The sequence below is a fragment of the Odocoileus virginianus genome, chromosome 7 (genome assembly GCF_023699985.2).
Source record: "Odocoileus virginianus isolate 20LAN1187 ecotype Illinois chromosome 7, Ovbor_1.2, whole genome shotgun sequence".
In the NCBI taxonomy this organism is placed as follows: domain Eukaryota; kingdom Metazoa; phylum Chordata; class Mammalia; order Artiodactyla; family Cervidae; genus Odocoileus; species Odocoileus virginianus.
Window position 1 is genome coordinate 655,764 of NC_069680.1, and position 19,759 is coordinate 675,522.

At 42.1% G+C, this 19,759-nt stretch overlaps 1 protein-coding gene and 1 non-coding gene across 22 annotated transcripts in view; both read left to right on the top strand.

The window, feature by feature from the left end:
* CC2D2B (coiled-coil and C2 domain containing 2B) overlaps nucleotides 1–19,759 on the top strand; it is a 221,769-nt gene that overhangs the window by 94,554 nt on the left and 107,456 nt on the right. For 20 of the 21 annotated variants that reach the window (XR_011488596.1, XR_011488595.1, XR_011488594.1 and 17 more), the window contains 2 exons: nucleotides 3,976–4,092; nucleotides 8,750–8,887. Coding sequence is in view for 18 of the 21 variants with exons in the window: in XM_070469930.1 (XP_070326031.1) it covers nucleotides 3,976–4,092; nucleotides 8,750–8,887 (255 nt within the window). In the remaining 3 variants the exon portion in view is untranslated. Of the gene's footprint in view, nucleotides 1–3,975; nucleotides 4,093–8,749; nucleotides 8,888–11,049; nucleotides 15,544–19,759 lie in introns of those variants that run through there. The other variant, XM_020883461.2, reaches the window with a different exon arrangement.
* On the top strand, nucleotides 18,783–18,889 carry LOC139036148 (U6 spliceosomal RNA). Its single transcript, XR_011488880.1, has one exon. It is a non-coding gene; the product is annotated as a U6 spliceosomal RNA (small nuclear RNA).

Below are 19,759 nucleotides of genomic sequence, written 5' to 3' on the forward strand. Positions count from 1 at the left end.
ATTATTGAGCATTAAAAAGAAGGAAATCCTGTGACATGAGACAAAAATGAACCTTGAAGACATTGTTGTTGTTGTTCAGTTGCCCAGTCATGTCTGACTCTTTGTGACCCCATGGACTGCAGCACACCAGGCCTCTCTGACCCTCACCATCTCCTGGAGCTTGCCCAAGTTCATTTTCATTGCATTGATGATGCTGTCCATCCATCTCATTCTCTGACACCCTCTTCTCCTTCTGCCCTCAATCTTTCCCAGCATCAGGGACTTTTCTAATGAGTTGTCTGTTCACATCAGATGACCAAAATACTGGAGCTTCAGCATTAATTCTTCTGGTAAATATTCAGGGTTTACTTCCCTAAAGATTGACTGGTTTGATCTCCTTGCTGTCCAAGGGACTTTCAGGAGTCTTCTCCAGCACCACAGTTCAAAGGTATCGATTCTTTGGCGTTCTGCCTTTTTTATGGTCCAACTCTCACAACCATACGTGATCACTTGGAAGACCACAGCCTTGACTATACAGACCTTTGTCAGCAGAGTAATATCTGCTTTTCAACACACTGTCTAGGTTTGTCATTGCTTTCCTGCCAAGAAGCTATCATCTTCTGATTTCATGGCATTTGAAGACATTAGCTATGTGAAATTAGCCACTCACAAAAAGAAACATAATGCAGATTCCACTTACATGAGATATCTAAAATAATCAAACTTACAAACTCAATCAGAGAGTAGAATGGTGGTTGCCAGGGGCTTGATGGAGGCAAGAGATGGGGAGTTGCTAATCAATAGGCATAAAGTTTCGGCTATGCAAGATGATTAACGTCTAGAAATCTACTGTACAGCTTTGTCCTTAGAGTTAACAGTACTTCACTGTATACATTAACATTTGTTGAGAGGGTAGATCTCATGTTAAATTTATTTATAATAAAAATATAAAGTTTACAATAAAAACTTAATTCTTTCCTTCCTTCCTGCCCCACAGTCAGCTCACTGGGGGAAAACACTCTTAATAGTTTTAATTAATAGAGGAGAACCTGTTCAGGCATCCACTATGCATATTATGCTTCCCCAGTGGCTCAGCAGTAAAGAATCCACCTGCAATGCAGGAGACTTGGGTTCGATCCCTGGGTCAGGAAGATCCCTGGGGTAAGAAAAGGCAATCCACTCCAGTATTCTTGCCTGGAAAATTCCAAGGACAGAGGAGCCTGGTGGGCTATAGTCCATGGGGTTGCAGAGAGTGGGACACAACTGAGCATACAAGCTCCTCAGAAAATGCATATTATAACTATCCAGTCTCTGGACTTATCCAGTCCCTCAACAGAGATTTGCCAAGTATCTCTTACATTCTAGCCAGTGCTCTAGGAATTAGGAGAGGGTAGTTTTCTGCCATTTACACATTTATAGAACTCTTTCATGTGCTAAGTGCCATGTGAGTGCTGCAGATTCATCTGAGAGCCAAGGCAGATGTGATCCTGACATCATGGAGTTGGTGTTCTAGAGGACAGGCAGACAAGAGACCAGAGATACAGACAAAGCAAGTCAAACTGTGGCAACTGCTGTGGAGAAAAAAAGTACTGTAAGAGGGATTAATAGAGCATCCTAGTCTAGGTGGGTGATTAGAAGATCCCTCTAAAGAGGAGCCACAGAAGTGAACTCCAATAGAGGGAAAAGCAATTATATAACTGAGGGGGAAGAAAAGTTTGGCATGCTTGAAGGCCTGGGTGGCTGGGATGTGGTGGGTGAGTGGGCAGTGGTATGAGATGGTATTGGTCTAGAAGGTGGGGTTAGAACATGTGTGGCTTTGAGACATCTGGTAGAATTTAGTCTCTGAAGGCTGTAAGCAGAAGAGTGATATGATTGAATTTGTTTTTAAAAGATTCCTATGACTGCCAGTTCAGGATGGGTTGGGATAGGACTAGAAAGGTAACATAGGAGACCAACAAGAAGTCATTGCAGTGTCCACACAGGAGATGATGATGGCTTGGGTTAAGATGATAGAAATAAGACTACACCATGATCTTGTTCTGTAACTGGCATACAATATTTAAAGTGTTGGAATTCCCAAGTTCAAAGGATGTGGAGGCTGCCTTTGAGTGTCTACGGAGCTCATCTTCCACTGAGGGATGAGCACACCAGTTCACAAGCTTAATGTACAGAGGTATTGACAGCAACATTGCTTATAGGAAAAAATACCGGAATCAAAGGAATGCTCACCAGCAGGGAGCTGTTGAATGAACTGTGATACATTAACATTATGGACTCTCAAGTAACCATTAGAGTGTTCCCATTAGCCATTAGAGTGATTTTATTTATATATAAATATATTCTTTTTCAAATTCTTTTCCACTATAGGTTACTATAAGATATTGAATATAGTTCCCTGTGTTCTGCAGTAAGTCCTTCTTGTTTATCTGTTTTATATATAGTAGTGTGTATATATTAATAACAAATTCCTAATTTATCCCTCCCCGTCTCCCCACTTTCCCTCTCTGATAACCATAAGCTTGTCTTCTATGTCTTTTGAGTCTGTTTCTATTTTGTAAGTAAGTTCTTTGTATGATTTTTTTTTTTTAGATTTCATATATAAATGATATCATTTGATATTTTTCTTTCTCTTTCTGACTTACTTCATGCAGTATGATAATCTCTAGGTCCATCCATGTTGCTCCACATGGAATTATTTCATTCTTTTTAGGCTGAGTATGATTCCACTGTGTATATATACCACATCTTCTTTATCCATTCATCTGTTGATGGACATTTAGAGTGCTTCCATGTCTTGGCTGTTGTAAACAGTGCTGTTTTGAAATCTGGGGTGCATGTATCTTTTCAAATTAGAATTTTCTCTGAATATATGCTCAGGAGTGAGACTGCTGGATCTTATGGTAACACCATTTTTAGTTTTTTTAAGGAACCTCTCTACTGTTCTCCATAGTGACTACACCAATTTACATTCCCACCAACAGGACAGGAGGGTTCCCTTTTCTTTATACCCTCTCCAGCATGTATTATTTGTAGACTTTTTAGTGATGGCCATTTTGACTGGTGTGAGGTGATACCTCATTGCAATTTTGATTTGCATTTCTCTAATAATTAGCAATACTGAGCATCTTTTCATGTACCTGTTGTCCATCTGTATGTTTTCTTTGGAGAAATGTCTATTTAGGTCTTCTGACCATGTTTTGATTTTTATATATATATATATATATTAAGCCTTACATTTGTATATTTTGGACGTTAATCCCTTGTTGGTCACATCATTTGCAAATATTTTCCCCAGTCTGCAGGTTGTCTTTTTGTTTTGTTTATAATTTCCTTTGTTGTACAAATGCTTTTAAGTTTTAAGGTCCCATTTGGTTATTTTGGGTTTTATTTTCATTACTCCTTTTAACTCACTCTTTAACTTTTTATATAGTTTTCATATATGATGATGATGATTTTTTTTAAACTTTTAAGTTGTGCCTAGCTCATGATAGACATGCAAAAAGTATCTGTTAAATAAACATTGGCTATTTAAAGAAAGTACTTGTACATTATAAAAATAGGCCCAAAATTTCATAAATAAAAAGAAAAAAACACCTTATAATTTTGCTAGAGATCACTTCCATTACCTCTGTATAGAATTTTCCAGGCTTTATTTATTAAAAATTCATACATAATAGCTTTTTAAAGACGGGATTTTTCTGACCTCTTCCTCTCTCTTTTATCTTCTCTTTTCCCTATCTTTCTTTCTCCCTGATTCTCTTTCTTTCTCCCTGATCTTAGAGAAAATTAGCTACCGAAGAGCTCAGAAATGCCTGTCAGTGGCAAAGTGACACCTTCCAGAAAGGAAGCAGTTCCTGGGTCTGGAATATCACCTGATCGATGATCTATTCCTCAGAGATTTCTAGGCACTTTCCCTAGGGGTTTGGCCTTCTGGAGAGTGAATCAATGCCCCTCTGTGTTGGACACTGCACCAAACTCAGCACTTTTCTCTTGTAGGCATTTTCAGCTTTTTACTATGTGATGGAGTTTTTAAACCTTACATCACAGGAACATATATCTACGAAAAAGTTGACTGAGAAGTTGGAAGAGTTCTGCACTCAGAGTTGGGAAGAGGTAAGCAACTGGAAACAGCAGCTGTTATCATTGTTACCATTGCCCTGTGCCCTTGATGGAAGGGAGGATGTGAGTCTGCTCTTCACATTGTGCTAATGTGACCAAGATCCAACACATGTTAGAGAGGCCCAGACGGTACACTCAGTTAGGAATAAACTCACTGGCATTCCATGATAACTGGCCATACAATGGATTAAACAAAAAAAGGTTTTAATGATTTTCACTTAATTTGAAGTGTGGCAATAGGCAGTTGCTGGCATGGGTTCAGCAGCTTGACCATCTTCAATCATTCTTCGGTTGTTGTCAGGCCGCTTTCCTCATGGAAGCAAGGTGTAACTTCAGTGATCACACCCAGATACATCAGTTCCTTTTTACAGGAAAGCAAAAGCTGGCCCAGAAGCTCCTTAGTAGTCTTTTCTCTTACATCTCATTGGCCAGGGCTGGCTGAGAAAGCAGGATGCAGGATTTTTTTTTTTTTTTTTTTTTTTAACAGGAACCAATAAAATCACTTTAATTTCTACTTTTCATTTTGAAAGATCATTACAGTATCATTTGTAAAATCCAGCCAGGAAAGATGCCCCTGGACTACTGAGTCCTGGGGACCACTGAGACGGTCACCCTAGCATGTGACCGTGGGCGGGCGGGTGGGGGCCGAGCTCCAGCCTGGTGCTGCTTCTTGCTTGCACTCGCCGATTCCGAGCTAAGACAAGCCAGGCTGGGGAGAGGCTCGGGGGAACCAGGTTCCTCTGTGATGAAGGCACCTGGTGGGGACCAACTAGTGGGGTGCCAGAACACCCCTCTCCAGTTCCCCCACCCCCAGATTCAGGTTCAGGTCTGCAAGTCCCCAGCAGAGGTCCTGCCTGGACTGACCCCACCCTGGTCTGGAGGGACCAAAGCTGAAAAGTGATGCGTGAACCGTTTTCTTGGAAAGCTTGCGTCCGAGCTCTGGATGAGGGCCTGAGCTGCCGTCCTTCCAGCCACACAGGAACTTGCAGGAGGCAGGAGGGAGCAGGGGAGTGAGGGTTACAGGCCTGACAGCTGCTCCAGCCCCGGGGTCAAAGTCTGGGTGAGGGAGGGCTGGCAGGGGTGTGGGGGCTGTGGAGGTGGGGCGGGCTCATTATTCAAAGACCAAAGACCGGGCTCCAGATCTGTTAGCAGCTTAGGCCCTTCCCTGATCCCTCAGGAGGAGGCCCTTCGGGTGAAGTGTGATTGCCCCGGCACTCGCGGGGCCGGGGCTCAGAGCAGCATCTCGGGGCGGCCTGTGTGCCAGTTCTTGGCAGGGCTGTTGGTTCCACCACCCGTGTCCCCGGAGCCAGTGGGCACTTCAGCGTGTAGTGGATACGGAGCTACCCCGAGTCCTCCGCCAGTGACATGCGAAGTCCCAGTGGTCAGTGGTCACTGGGCCGGCGCAGACACTCATGGGCTTCGTTTCTGGAATTGTCTTAACTGTCTGTGCTGGGCTCGGTTCATCATAAACGTCCTTTCTCATCACAAGAGCCCCCCTTCCAGTGCTGATGCAGGGGATCCCGGCATGAACATGTTACATTTTCCATGAGGCCCATGAAGAGGGAGGGTCCAGGTTCACTCCTTTCATTCTCTCTGGATCATTCTAGAACGACGGGGGAAGTTTAAAAACAAAACCCCCGGGGGCACCGTGACTGCACATATCGGGATGGAGTGGGGGTGGTTGGAGACTAGGGTGGGGATGTGACTCTCTGCTGGAGGTGGTCCTTGGAACCGTTGTTGAGAGGCCTTTTCCTCTGGTCCTGGAAACGGAGGGCCATTCCCCTGCCGAGCGGGGACCGTAGTGAGGACTGCAGGGTGGGCGGGGGGGGGACCGCCTCCCACGGGGAGCAGGCCGGTCAGCAGAAAAGCTCCTCGCATATCCTGCGCGTGTCCTCGGGCGCCGTCACCGTGTAGCCCACCGTCCTGGGGTCTGTGAAGATCTCGTGGTCATTCCCGCCTGGCATGGTTTTGTCGCCAAAGAAATAGATGGTCTTATAGCCGTCCTTCTCCACGTGTCCCAGGCAGTACCTCTTGTCCCAGCCGTCGGGGAAGACGTCGAAGCTGATCTGGCCTCCTCCAGCCACAGCGCACTCTCGGGGCACCCTCCCAACAGCAAGATGCACCCAGCTTGTTGTGCAAGAAGATGAAAATCCCACGGACGGCGATTTTCCACACAGCTTTCATGGGCAACACAAAACCCTTTCGAGGCTTTCTCAGGACACTTAACAGCCCACCCAGTCATCTTTTACACAGAGTCCCTCTGCAGCTCTGGTTTTCTGGCAAGTGTACGCTCGCTTATTAGGGCTGGTGAAAAGAGAGGGCTTTAAGAAATGGCTATGGAAAACGTGAGGCCTTTCCCCGCAAACTCTTTTCGCAGGTCCTCCACGAACTTTTGTCTTATCTTTTCTTTCTGATCGAGCTCGTAGAACTCAATGCGTTCTTCCTGGCTGCAGCTTCTTCCGATTGGCGACACATTCAGCATCCCATTACGGAACTCTATGAAAGTGCCCCTCTTCTTCGGGAGCTTGATTTTCGCGATGTAGCTCAGACAGTAGTTGATTAAATCCTGGATTAGGGCTTCACCCAGGTGACCTTGAATATTCTGTTTACACAAGAGTTTCCCATCTCTGTATGCTACCAAGCCATTTTCTGGAAACACGTAATCATATTTTTTAATAACGTCATCTCCCAGTTGCTCCTGTACTTTCTCAAAGTCTGACCCACCGACAACGCCAATTTTGATCTTCTGCCTTAGTTTTTGCAGAAAGCAATCCATGTCTTTGGTAATTTTATTCCGTGTGAATTCCAGAGCGCACCCACCACTGCTACCATCCGGCCGGAACCAAGCAGGGTAGAGACAGAACTCGAAGACAGCGAGGCCACTTGGAACCAGTCCCAAGTTTGAATGGCTGCTGTTCAGTGACTGATTCGTGCCAGGGGGAGGTCAGAGTGAGCGTCATCACAAAATCTGTGCCCATGGCAACAAAATCTGCCGCGGGGCTGTCAGGGTCCCGTCCACGTCGAAGAGGCAGAGCGCTGGGCCGGGAGCAGCCATGACCCTAGTTTCCACGCGCACCAAACAGGACTCGCTGGCACTTGGAACCCTGCCCGGAACTTCCGGGTCCGGCCCCCGTGCCGTAGGGCACCAGGATGCAGGATTTTACGACTGGCTTAGAGCCCTAGATCCACGACGAGCTACTTCCTGGAGCTGAGCACATTAGTCTTCCACGACTTCCCTTAACCCTGAGGACGACAGGCAGCTCACAGAATCTGCCACAGACACCACTGTGGTCAGACCATTTTTCCATCAGACAGGTTCAATATATATCCTGGTTATAATAGAAGCGCAAGTTTTTTCTGGTCTGAGGCACTGAGTCATTCAAGATGCAGTGCTACCTGATGAAAATTTCCAGGGATGTAAGAGAAAGATATGGAGTTAACTCTGCTCTAAAAAACAGATCACCTAGGAGTGGCTAAATACAGCAGCTGTTTTAAGTCAACACTTGCAAAATGCACGGTGCTTTCATTCTGAAGATATGCGATTAATTGAAAATGAATGCTGTTCTCTTGGGCACTGACAACTGAGGAAGGAAGATTGTACAAGAGCCAGGACATTTGAAGGTTATGCAAGAGCCTGGACATTTGGAATTTTCTCTTAAGTATTTTGTCTGAGTTGGGACATGAAGGAGGGTATTCAGGGCTTTCAGAAAGAGCAGCTAAGATATTTCTCAGCCCTTTACAAGAGGGGAGGTTTTTTGCAGCTGCTGGTGATCTGTGGACAAAGACGAGCATCTTGGATTCTTGAGCAAAATGCTTCCTGAACTGGGTTCCAAAGCAGTGTTTGTCGCACGTTAACTGTGCCAACTCACTGGAAAAGACCGTGATGCTAGGAAAGACTGAGGAGGAGAAGGGGAGAAAGAGGATGAGATGGTTGGATGGCATCACTGACTCAATGGACATAAGTCTGAGCAAACTATGGGAGATAGTGGAGAACAGAGGAGCCTGGCGTGCTGCAGTCCATGGGGTTGCAGTCAGACACGACTTAGTAACTAAACAACAACAAAAGGGCAGGAAACAGACGGTATGGATCGAGTCAGGACTCCAACCCTAGTTCTTTTGATTCTACATGTTGCAATGTCTTAACAAAGATCAAATTTTCCCCACACTTAAATATCTGTAAAATGAAAATACAGACACTATATTTATTGAATAGATGTGTGTATAAGTGGACAAGCTCATTAAACAAAAATTAATGATTTCTTTCATGTAAGATTTTTTCACAGTTTTGAACATGTATGAGAAATGTGATTGTGAAACACAAGTTTCACAAGGGATGAAAAAATATAGTAAAATTCAGTGTTATTGAACCTATTAGACCGCAGAAACTAGGTTTTGTTTTGTTTTTTTCCTCCTGGAGCACTTATTAACGTGTCATAGAACCCTGTGGAGGAAAAGATTCCTTAACAAACCCTAAAGACCCATGCACCCATCAAAGGCATGCAGCACCACTCCCAAAGCCCTCTGCAGAGGCCAACCTCAGGCCCCTGTGAGCTGGGGCTTTCTACTCCCTTGACCAGCTCCATAGCGAACGTGACGGCTAAGGAGAAGGGCCTGCTGTACAAGGATGCTGTTTTCTCCACTTCGCATCCAGGTGCGTCTGAGTTTTGGCGACGTGAAGGAGGCGTACCTGAGTGAATACTGCTTCTCTGGCACCTACATCCTGGCTCTCCTCCAGAACGGCTACCATTTTACAGACGAGTCCTGGAAAACTCTTCACTTCATGAACAAGGTTTGTTGGGTTAAGGGGGAAGTTGGCTGGTAGTGACTGAGACAGCTTTGAGTTTGAAAGAGGTAGGAGTCAACCTGGTTTAAATTTGGGACTGATGTCCTGTTCTGCCACCTCACCTCTAACCCAAGCTGGCATTTCGTGTCTGGCTCTCCTGGTATGTTGACCAGCCAGTTGTGGGCTTCCTATCTAAGGAGGTCTACTTGCATCCTCAGCCTCACCTTTCTGCTCATATAACAGTGACTAACCCTTATAAGACAAAATATGAGATATTAAAGTAATATAACAGCATTTCAACAGCCGCAGTGATTCTGTGTGCTGACTTCAACATCCAACCCAAGGGCCCCTTCATGAATCCAGAAAGGATGATCATAGTTTCTCATAAGCGGTGAAGGCCTTGTTGGTTGAAGCTTTAAGAATGACCAATCTGAAAGCTCACTGTGAGGAATGAGAGGAGTGACTGTGCATGCGGGCCTTTGCTTAAAAAATCAGGCTTAGCATAAGCCTTAAAGAAGCAACCTCATGGCTGTGCATTACCACAGCATCACCTGCAGGCATTCAGGCCTGGAGCAACATTTACATTGGCAGTGAGACACATGAGCACACTCGTGCCTGATGAAAAATATTAAGGACAGTGTTTCTCTACCTTTTAAACTCATACTAATTAATGGCAAAAACAATTTACCCCTTTATTAAATATGGTGACTTCAAGCAAAACAAAGCATTAAGGCAGAGGACTGTGGTGGCCTTGAAAATACTAGTTTCATCACACTCTTGTCAATATTGACTTTGCTAATTTGAATCTTTTCCTTGTTTTAACATCCAAGTTTTCCTTCTGTTCCATCACAGTTTGTCTGTTTGAGAGAGATGTCTATGTCAGACTTATATTCTCTGAGGTACAAACTATGATCTGTTATTTCTAAACCCTAGGTGATAACTCCAGTAACTTTGGAGGTTTCTTTGACACAGGCAGTCAGATAAAGTTCCAGTTTCCCATAAAAGGAAGTGGGCATTTTACAAATTATTAATTCCCAGTACTGGTAAAGGCTTAGGGGAGAGAAGCATTTCACATGGTATTGGCTGGAATGTAAACTGGCATAACCTTTGGGAAGACTGTTTTGGCAATATGTGCTAGAAGCCTTAAAATATGTACATCACTTTGTCTAACTACTCCATTTCTAGGATTTATAAATAATTGAATAAAGTGAATAAAAATGACCATATAAGGCAGTTCATACCAGTGATGATGCTGCAGAAATCCCTTAAAGAGATGTGGGATAATACTTACAAAGAATTGTTAAGTGAATTCTACATGCAATTTAATTCCACTTTTTTTCTGCAAAAAATATGCACAGAGAGATTGGTAGGATATGACACAAAATGATAATAACAACAACTCTGAGTGATGAAGCAGAGGTGGTTTTATCTTCGAAAAGAAGATATCTGTACTTCGCGATTTTCCTACCATGACCACATACAACTCATGTAATAGCAACATTTCCACAATTCTTTATTATTCAGAGACGACCTATATTTCAATACGTTTTGAGGTGATTTGAAAATATCCCTAGGAAGAGAGCAGGGTTGGAGAATGTTTTTTCATTTGAGAATGATCCTTTCTCATGCATATGTAATGTCTTTGAACATCCGTCGAGTAAGACTGACTTGATTGGGATTATTCCCCAGTTTTTCCCTAGTTGAATCATAACAGAAACCCTGGTTTTGTATGGATGAAATTCCTAGGCCTGACGTGGATGCACAAGGACAGGGACAGTCATTAGTCTCTCATCTTTTGCCTGCTTCCTGTCAGCCTCCAGCCCCCTTCCGCACCCCACCCACCCACATTCACACAAACAGCAAAAGAGGAATGCAAACTTCCAAAGGCCTAATTTGAATTAAGTTCTTCTTGGCAGGAGAACTGAGTCATCATTCACCAAATTCCTCTCTGAATTTGGGGAATACAGTAGTGCGGCCCCACACTCTCCTTCTAATCACTTGCTCCTGTTTCCTCACAGCCATATTCCCAATTCAAAATATAGAAGTAATCCCTTTAGAGAACTGAACGTGGTGCTTTCACTTTCTGGTGGTTCAGTGTTTTGGGTAGCGTTGAATGAAAGCTCATTTAATCCTCAAACCAGAAACAACACTTTCCCCACTGTTTGCAGATCCGGAGCACCAGCGTTGGGTGGACTTTGGGCTACATGCTGAACCTGACCAACAAGATTCCAGCTGAAGAGCCAATGTCCGCACCCCTCTCCCACTCCACCTATGTCTTCCTCATGGTCCTCTTCTCCCTGATCCTGGTTGCAGTGATCATCGTAGGCATACTTGTCTTTCACAAGCCTTCGTATTTCAGGAAAGACATGATATAGCAGGAGTAGCTGAAATCTTCTGGCTGGAGCGAGAAAACTTGCCCAGGAAGCACTTTTCTCCACTGTGGTGCACAAGGTCACCACTTCTTGCTCACCAAGGCCAGTCTTGACCAGCATGAGGCTTCCTTGGCTTTTGCTAAAGCCTCTCCGTGGGAGGTATTCACCACCCTCTGCTTCAAAGACTTCCTGGCAGACACTGTCTTTTTTGTGAGTCTTTCCAAACTTCCCCCCTTTCTCTTTTGTACTCTTTGTTTGTGTAGGTCTTAAAGACCTGCCTCCTTTCATGATCATTGCTTTATAAAAGAACAATATTGACTTTGTCCAAAAGAACTGAGAATCTTGAGTCCTGTGCTGGGAAGCTGCCCAGGCTAAAAGAAGAATCTTGGGAACTAATACATTTGTGATCTTACAGACCTGTTTCCCATTTATTAAGAAAGCCATACAATGCTTTTGAAGAAGACAGACACACACCCAAGCCCAGCCTGCTCTTTCCATGGGAAAATTTTATAGACTAAGCAAATGTGTGCTAGGGCAAAAGAGTCTTGCAAAGGAATTTCTGTGCTCAGGCAGTAAATACAGTAGCTAATCCAAGCCAAAAGAGGGTTTTTGCCTAAGTCACATATTCCCGGGTGATGCCAAAAATGCTACAGAGTGGGACACCCATACCAGAGATTATTTTAAAAGCTGCTGTACATATATATAGGCATTCAGACATCAGGGCATATTATTTAGTAGGTGTACACATGTCAGGAAGAAAAATACAGTTACAACATAAGGTTGGAAAAATGCGTCCTCCAAAACATCTCCTGGGGTTGGTTTTTATTGTGGTAAAAGGCATAGAACCTAAAATTCACCATTATAACATAAACAGTTTAGTGGCATTTAGTACATTCACAATGCTGTGCAACTGTCACTACTATCCAGCTCCAGAATATTTTCATCACCAAGAAATTGGCTGGGTATAAGACCATCCTGAGGTAGACATGAACCATCAACCTTTCCATTTTACTAAACATGCTAACCAGCTGCACCACAAAGATGCTCACTGAGATGCTCACTAAAGCCATGCTGTATCTTACTGTCCCAGGATCTAATTTAGTGAGAGAACTTCATGAGTGAGAGTGGCATGCCTTTTTGGTGTCATGGTATTTACACAACAAAATGTGCCAGGAACCACATCTACAAGTGTTACTGCTGCTTCTAGGTACTTTTGCTTTAAGCATCTTTGCCATAGACATCTTTGCCACAAGCACTTGTGGACACATTTCCACTGCAGTAATTGGCTCGGAAGCAATTTTGCCATAAAAGATAAAATAATGGAAAGTAAAAGAGGGGCAATTAAAGGACACAATGAAATAATAACAAAATTCAAGACACTGTGAAATATAAAATGTTTGAGTACATTTGAAATGTGTGTAGATTCATGGCAATACTGTACAAATAGCTTATTTTATTTTGCAGGTTGTACCTAAGTACTTGTCTTCCAAATCTTTCATTCATAGCATTTTATACGGGTGTTTTTTTTTTTTTTTTTGGCTCATTGGTTTGTCTCCTCATTCTGCATCATACTTTTTCTTGTTCACTAAAATTTCTTCCTTCATAAAGAACGATATAAGTTTCCAAGTACTTAGAGGTATCTTTGTAACTGAGCTTTGTGCTGTGTTGTGAAAGCTTCTACGCAGGTGTTGTTTGTTCTTGACATATTGTCACGTGTCCATTGACAGACATTCCAAAGTCATGTGGGAAATGTGGGTTTCCCTCTCCACCTTCTAGGACTGTGGCCTCTTTCTCCTCCAAAGTAGTGTTTTAAAATAAGAAACCAACTCTTGGGACAAATCACTGTCATATGCCAGCTCAATAAAGCCATCGATAATATTGCCAACTAGAAGAAATGCTAACACATTTCAACCAGCTGAAACCAAACTGTCAAACCAAAAACTCTCACTTCAGTTATTTTATCTTTCATGGAGAATGTGCCTCATAGGCAATGAGTTATTTGATGAAAATATTTGCCGCAAAAACGCTTGTAGCAGAGATGTCAATGGTAAAGATACTTATAATGAAGGTGCCTAGAGCCCATTTCAACATGTAATTAATATGTTATTAATGAGATTTCTTATTTTTTAATATTAAGTTTTTGAAATATGTTGTGTATATTACACTTAGAGCACATCCTAATCAGGACTATATTTTAAGAGCGCAATAGCTATGTGTGACTAGTGGCTACCATATTAAACAGCACATATCAAAAAGTACATTCAAAGCTAAAAAAATACAGGTAATAATACTTTGTCTTTCTCTGGGGGCAGGGGAAACTTTCTTTAAACAGCTATAGGTGCTATAACATCCTTGCTATTATTTATTATATATGAAGTTTAACACTATCCTTAACAGCTTTTAACATCCCAGCTCAGGATTTCACATTATTCCTCAGGTTTTGTTGCATTTTTTTGTGACAATAGAGATGCCTGTCATTCAGAACAAGATGCTTGATGATTAACCCTAAACTTTAGGAAATTTAATCTGGATTTAAAGATAATACAAGATAATTTGGATGCTTATATTCTATAGTCAAAGTGTAAATTTAAAAATTAAAATAAAGATTAGTCTCTTAAGAGCTCACAAAGTTTACCATATAATAGTAAAGTTACTATTAAAATACATTCTCATGTATTGTCAGTTTGAAAGACGAGCTGAATTTCACCAAAATGGTTTTATCCCTGTCTTATTCAGAGTCTGATAATTGCTATCTTGTTTGAACATAACAAGTTGCTCACAATTAGCCTGTACTAGCCAGGTATTTCAGTTTGTACTAGTTTTGTTTTGTTTTTAAATTTCTTATGACCTCAAAATTTCAGTGGCTTACCACAAGAAACATTGATTTTCATGTTCATGGGTCTCAAGTCCGCTAGTATCTCTATTTCAGGCAGTAGGTCAAGTGCAGGTCTGCTCCATTATCTCCACTCTCCTTGTCTGGTGGCTTCCTGAGCCGTGTTCTGAGTAGAAGGGACACAAAAGGGACAGAAAATGCAGGATACCTCTTCAGGTCTTGGCCCGGACATGGCCCTGTCACTTCCATTCACATTCTACTGACCAAAATAAGTCATATAACCAAGCCCAACTTTACCAATTAAAGAAACACTGGCAAGAATGGCGGAGTCAAAGTGGCAAAGGACATGAATGACTAATTGTAACAAAAAATTCATGAAACACTGGGCACAATGATTCAATCTACCAGTTTCTCATTAACTAAAACATAAAGTATGTTTTCCATAAACTGAAATCTACTTATCTTGCCAAGGAATATTCTTTAAAAAATGTCATTTCTTCCAAGACATCATCAATTCCATCTTCTTTCCACAGCCTTAACCAGGATGCTCTGGCACCTCCCACATTAGTTTCACATTCTAAAATGACAGATTAACTAAGAGACCATCTATTTATTTTCCTTATATGTTTAAGATAGTATATAGTTAACTAAGTTTTTATTTGCACAAGAATCTAATACAACTGAACATAATTGGTTTAATCACAGGTTAAGAATGTCTCCATAAGCCTTCTTCTTCCAAAGTGGCATTTAAGTCTACATGCTTTAAAAGTGTTGTTATGCCTTTTGCATTTCTCTATTTTAAGTAAATTAATTTCTAAATTTATATTGATGATATAATGATGGAATCACCCTCATCAGCACCTGAGTTGACTTTTTATTTATATATCCCTTTTGCATGATGAATATCAGAGAACATGGATTAGTCAATGAAAAGTGAGATACAGTCTCCTAAGAAACAACATCATTTCTTATAGCAAGGGTCTAAGAAGAGAGGGGAGGAAAGTCCTGTGGGCTAGATAGGGAACAGTGTGTATTTAGGATGACTTATACTGAGCTCTACCTTTCTTCATAAACCTGCTCCTCCTCCTGCATTTTATCATGATTAACACCACCACTTTCTTAAGAAACCAAGATCAGAATCAACTTTATCAATGTTGAAGTGACAGGGGCCTATCCTGGCCAAGACCCGCCCGTTCTGCCTTTACAGCATTTTTCATTTTGATTCCCCTTTCCAATCTTGTGATTACCACCCTAGTATAAACCTGATATCAAGAACAATGATCTTATCTCCAATATATTACGTTCAGATTAATCAATATTTGCTAAACAGTTTGGAGAAGATTAGTGTCCCATGTCATCTTAATGCTTGTCCTGTGTGGGAAACAAGAGTTCTGTGCTCAAATAATTTGGGGAAATTCTGGGTTAAATAAAATTTAATAAATTCTTTTTAAAAAATATATTGAAGTATAGTTAATTTACAATTTGTGTGTTTCTTGTATATGGCAAAGTGATTCAGTTATATATATTCTTTTTCATATTCTTTTCCATTATGATTTATTACAGGATACTGAAATAGTTCCCTGTGCTATACAGTAGAATCTTGGTGTTTTTCTATTTTATATATAATAGCTTAATAATATATAATAATTATATAAAATATGTAATAGTAATTAGCATCTTCTACGGAGAAGGCGATGGCGCCCCACTCCAGTACTCTTGCCTGGAAAATCTCACGGATGGAGGAGCCTGGTGGGCTGCAGTCCATGGGGTTGCAAAGAGTCGGACATGACTGAGCGACTTCACTTTCACTTTTCACTTTCATGCATTGGAGGAGGAAATGGCAACCCACTCCATTGTTCTTGCCTGGAGAATCCCAGGGACGGCAGAGCCTGGTGGGCTGCCGTCTGTGGGGTCACATAGAGTTGGGCACGACTGAAGAGACTTAGCAGCAGCAGCAGTAGAAGCAGCATCTTCTAATCTCAAACTCTCAATCCATCACTCCCCCAACCCCCTCCCCTTTGGCAACCAAGTCTATTCTCTATGTCTGTGAGTCTGTGTCTGTTTCAAAGATAAATTCATTTGTGACATTTTAGATTCTACATGTAAAAATTCAATAAATTCTTCAGGAATTCTAAGGGCTTTTTATTAAGTAATGTTCACGCTGATTGCAGTTTGCATTTCCAAAATTTATTTGACTTAAACACTTTACTCCTGTAAAACAAATAATATCTCATGAAATACTAGTTTTCGATATCCTTATGATGCATCTTAACAAAAGCTAACTGATCTGGTCCAATTGCTTTAGGTTACAAATTAAACAAGAGTGGCCTGAAAAGTTATGTCACTTGTTCTAAATTATATACAATTTCTAAGCAGTAGAGCTAAAGTTTTAACGCACATTTCCTGATTCTTAGTAAATATGTTTTGTAACATTTATAAAATATTAATATAAAATCATGTCTCTTTTACCCACAAAAGTCTTCATTTTGAGGGTCAATCCATGGATTCTTCCATAGAATTGGATTGGAGATTGGCTGCTTCATCAGAAATCCCAGATATCCATTCCAAGATTACTAGAGGAAAAATATCAATTCAAATTTTTAAAATTCAATCAGAAAGAGGGTCATAGGCTTTTAGGCATAAAAGCTGAGCACAAAGTAAGAAAAAAAAAGGCAAATGGGGAGGGCGGGGGGTGCGAGGGAGGCAGGGAGAAGCGTCAGGGAGGGGCGCCAGGGAGGAAGCGGGGGCGCCTAACCAGGAGCAGTTACACATTGGACCGGCGACACACTCGCTATAACCGCTGTAACCGGGACCAGGCGCCCCAAAGACGACCTGCCCCGGCGGTTAGCCCCAGGTCTACCCCCGACGAGGGCATCCGCGCAGATCCCGGCGCAGAGTCTGATTCATCCACAGCGCTCAAGACTGGAGCCTCGGCTGGGGGCGGGAGGGGGAGGGGGTTGCAGCCTGATGACGCTTTCACAGTCTGGAAGACCGGGAAGACCCGCATGATATGAAGCCTCCCATGGTCTCAGGGATGGTAGTGGGAGAAGAGGAGGAAGTGCGGTCAGAACTGGGGCCGGGAGGACGAGAGGCGGCCGGGAACCCAGAAGGAAGCAGCAGCAGCAGCCGGAGCTGACCCCCCAAGGTCCTATAGAAAGGAGCTTGCAAGGCACATGGATGAGACTGCAGCTAGGGTGCAGATGGTGACTGCAACCATGAAATGAAAAGACCCCCTGCTCCTTGGAAGAAAAGCAATGACCAACCTACACAGCACATTAAAAAGCAGAGACATTACTTTGCCAACAAAGGTCCGTCTAGTCAAAACTACGGTTTTTCCAGTAGACATGTATGGATGTGAGAGTTGGACCATAAAGAAAGCTGAGCGCTGAAGATTTGATGTTGTTGAACTATGGTGTTGGAGAATACTCTTGAGAGTCCCTTGGACTGCAGGGAGAGCAAACCAGTCCATCCTACAGGAAATCGGTCCTGAATATTCATTGGAAGGAGTGATGCTGAAGCTGAAGCTCCAATACTTTGGCCACCTGATGCGAAGAACTGACTTACTTGGAAAAGAACCTGATGCTGGGAAAGATTGAAGGCAGGAGGAGAAAGGGACAACAGAGGATGAGATGGTTGGATGGCATCACCAACACGATGGACATGAGTTTGAGCAAGCTCAGAGAGTTGGTGATGGACAGGGAAACCTGGTGTGCTGTAGTCCATGAGTTGCAAAGAGTTGGACACGCCTGAACAACTGAACTGAACTGACATACATTATATTAGTTTCAGGTACCAACATAGTAATTTGGTATTTTTATACACTGTGAAATGATCATAGTAAGTCTAGTTAACATTGTCACCACACCAAAATTTTTCTTATAATGAGAACTAACAACTTTCAAATAGACAATACAAATATTATTAACTGTGTTACCACACTGCACATTACACATCCCCCTATGACTTAAGTTTGTACCTTTGAACCGTTTCACCATTTCTCCCTCCTCCAGCAACCACCAATCCAGTGTGTTCTGTTGTGTGAGCTTTTTTCTTTAATTTGTTTTTGGCTGATTGTTGCTTGTTTTTAGAGTCCTCCATGTAAAAGTGAGATCATACAGTATCTATATTTCTGGTTTATTTCACTTAGCATAATGCCCTCAAGGTTCATCCATGTTGTTGCAAATTCAAGATTTCTTTTTTTGTGGGTGAATAATATTCCATTGTATATACAAGCATATCTCATTTATCGTGCTTGACTTTACTGCACTTTGCAGATGTTGTGTTTGTTTTTTACACATTGACGTTTGTAGCCACCTTGCATCAAGCAAGTCTAGTGGTGCCATTTGTCCAAAAGCGTTTGCTCACTTCTTGCCTCTATCACATTTTGGTAATTTTGGCAATATCTCAAGCTTTTCCATCATTGTTCTATTTGTTGTGGTGATCTGTGATCAGTGATCTGATACTACTGCAAAATATTACAACTTGCCGAAGGCTCAAAAAAAAAAGCAAATGGGCTCATCATTTGCATCTTGGAAAAATTGACAGATATTTTGCTATTTTGCCTTAATGGAAAGAATGAAGGTTAAGAACCACGAGGTAAAGGTCATCAGCCAAGCAAAATTTTAGAGAGGATTTTCCACTGTTAAGATATAAATATTATTTCCTGTGGCCAAGAGATCATGAAAATTAAGGGCTTGTGCTCGCTTCGGCAGCACATATACTAAAATTGGAACGATACAGAGAAGATTAACATGGCCCCTGCGCAAGGATGACACGCAAATTCGTGAAGCGTTCCATATTTTTATTGTAGCACTGGCAAAAAAAAAAAAAAAAAATTAAGGGCTTAAGTTTAAGAACAGGCACTATGAGGAAAGGGTGACAGAAGAGATAAAGGTGGAAAGAGAGTAAGGTCAGGAGTACTAAAGTAGTGGACATCAGACCTCCCTGACTCCACCCTTCCATATATTTTCTCTGAGTACCCACTCTTTCACTACCTGAAATTACCTTATTTGTTGAATCAGCACTATCCATCCATTCATTAATTTGTCCATTCAGCAAATATTAATATTTATTAGGAGACTTAAATGTGCCAGGCACTACTTAAACACTTGTGTGTGTGTGCTCAGTTGTTCAGTTGTGTCAGACTTTTTGTTACCCAAGGACTGTAGCCCACCAGACTCCTCTATCCATGGGATTTCCCAGGCAAGAATACTGGAATATGTTGCCATTTTCTTCTCCAGGGGATCTTTCTGACCCAGGGATCAAACCCACATTTCCTGCTTGGCAAGCAGATTCTTTACCACTGCACACCACCTGGGAAGCCCATTTAAACACTTAAGAGATATAGTAATGATCAAACAAGGCTAAGTCCTTGTTCTCAAAAGAGAAATAATAGTTACTTTGTAGGAAATTCAAGATAATGCAATAGGCAGTGACTTGTGGAGAAGGACAATATTAAATAAGACAACCAGGGAGGCTGACTCTAAAGTGATATTTAAACTAAGAGGTCAGCCATGCAAAGATAGAATATTCTAGGTAACGGGAACAGCAGTGCAGAATTCCTTCATATAAGGCCTTGCTAGTCCACACACAGACAAGATAAGAGAAGGAACCTGGTCTTTCTTATTCAATATTGACTTCCCAGAGCCAAGCAGAGTTTTAGAACACAGTGGG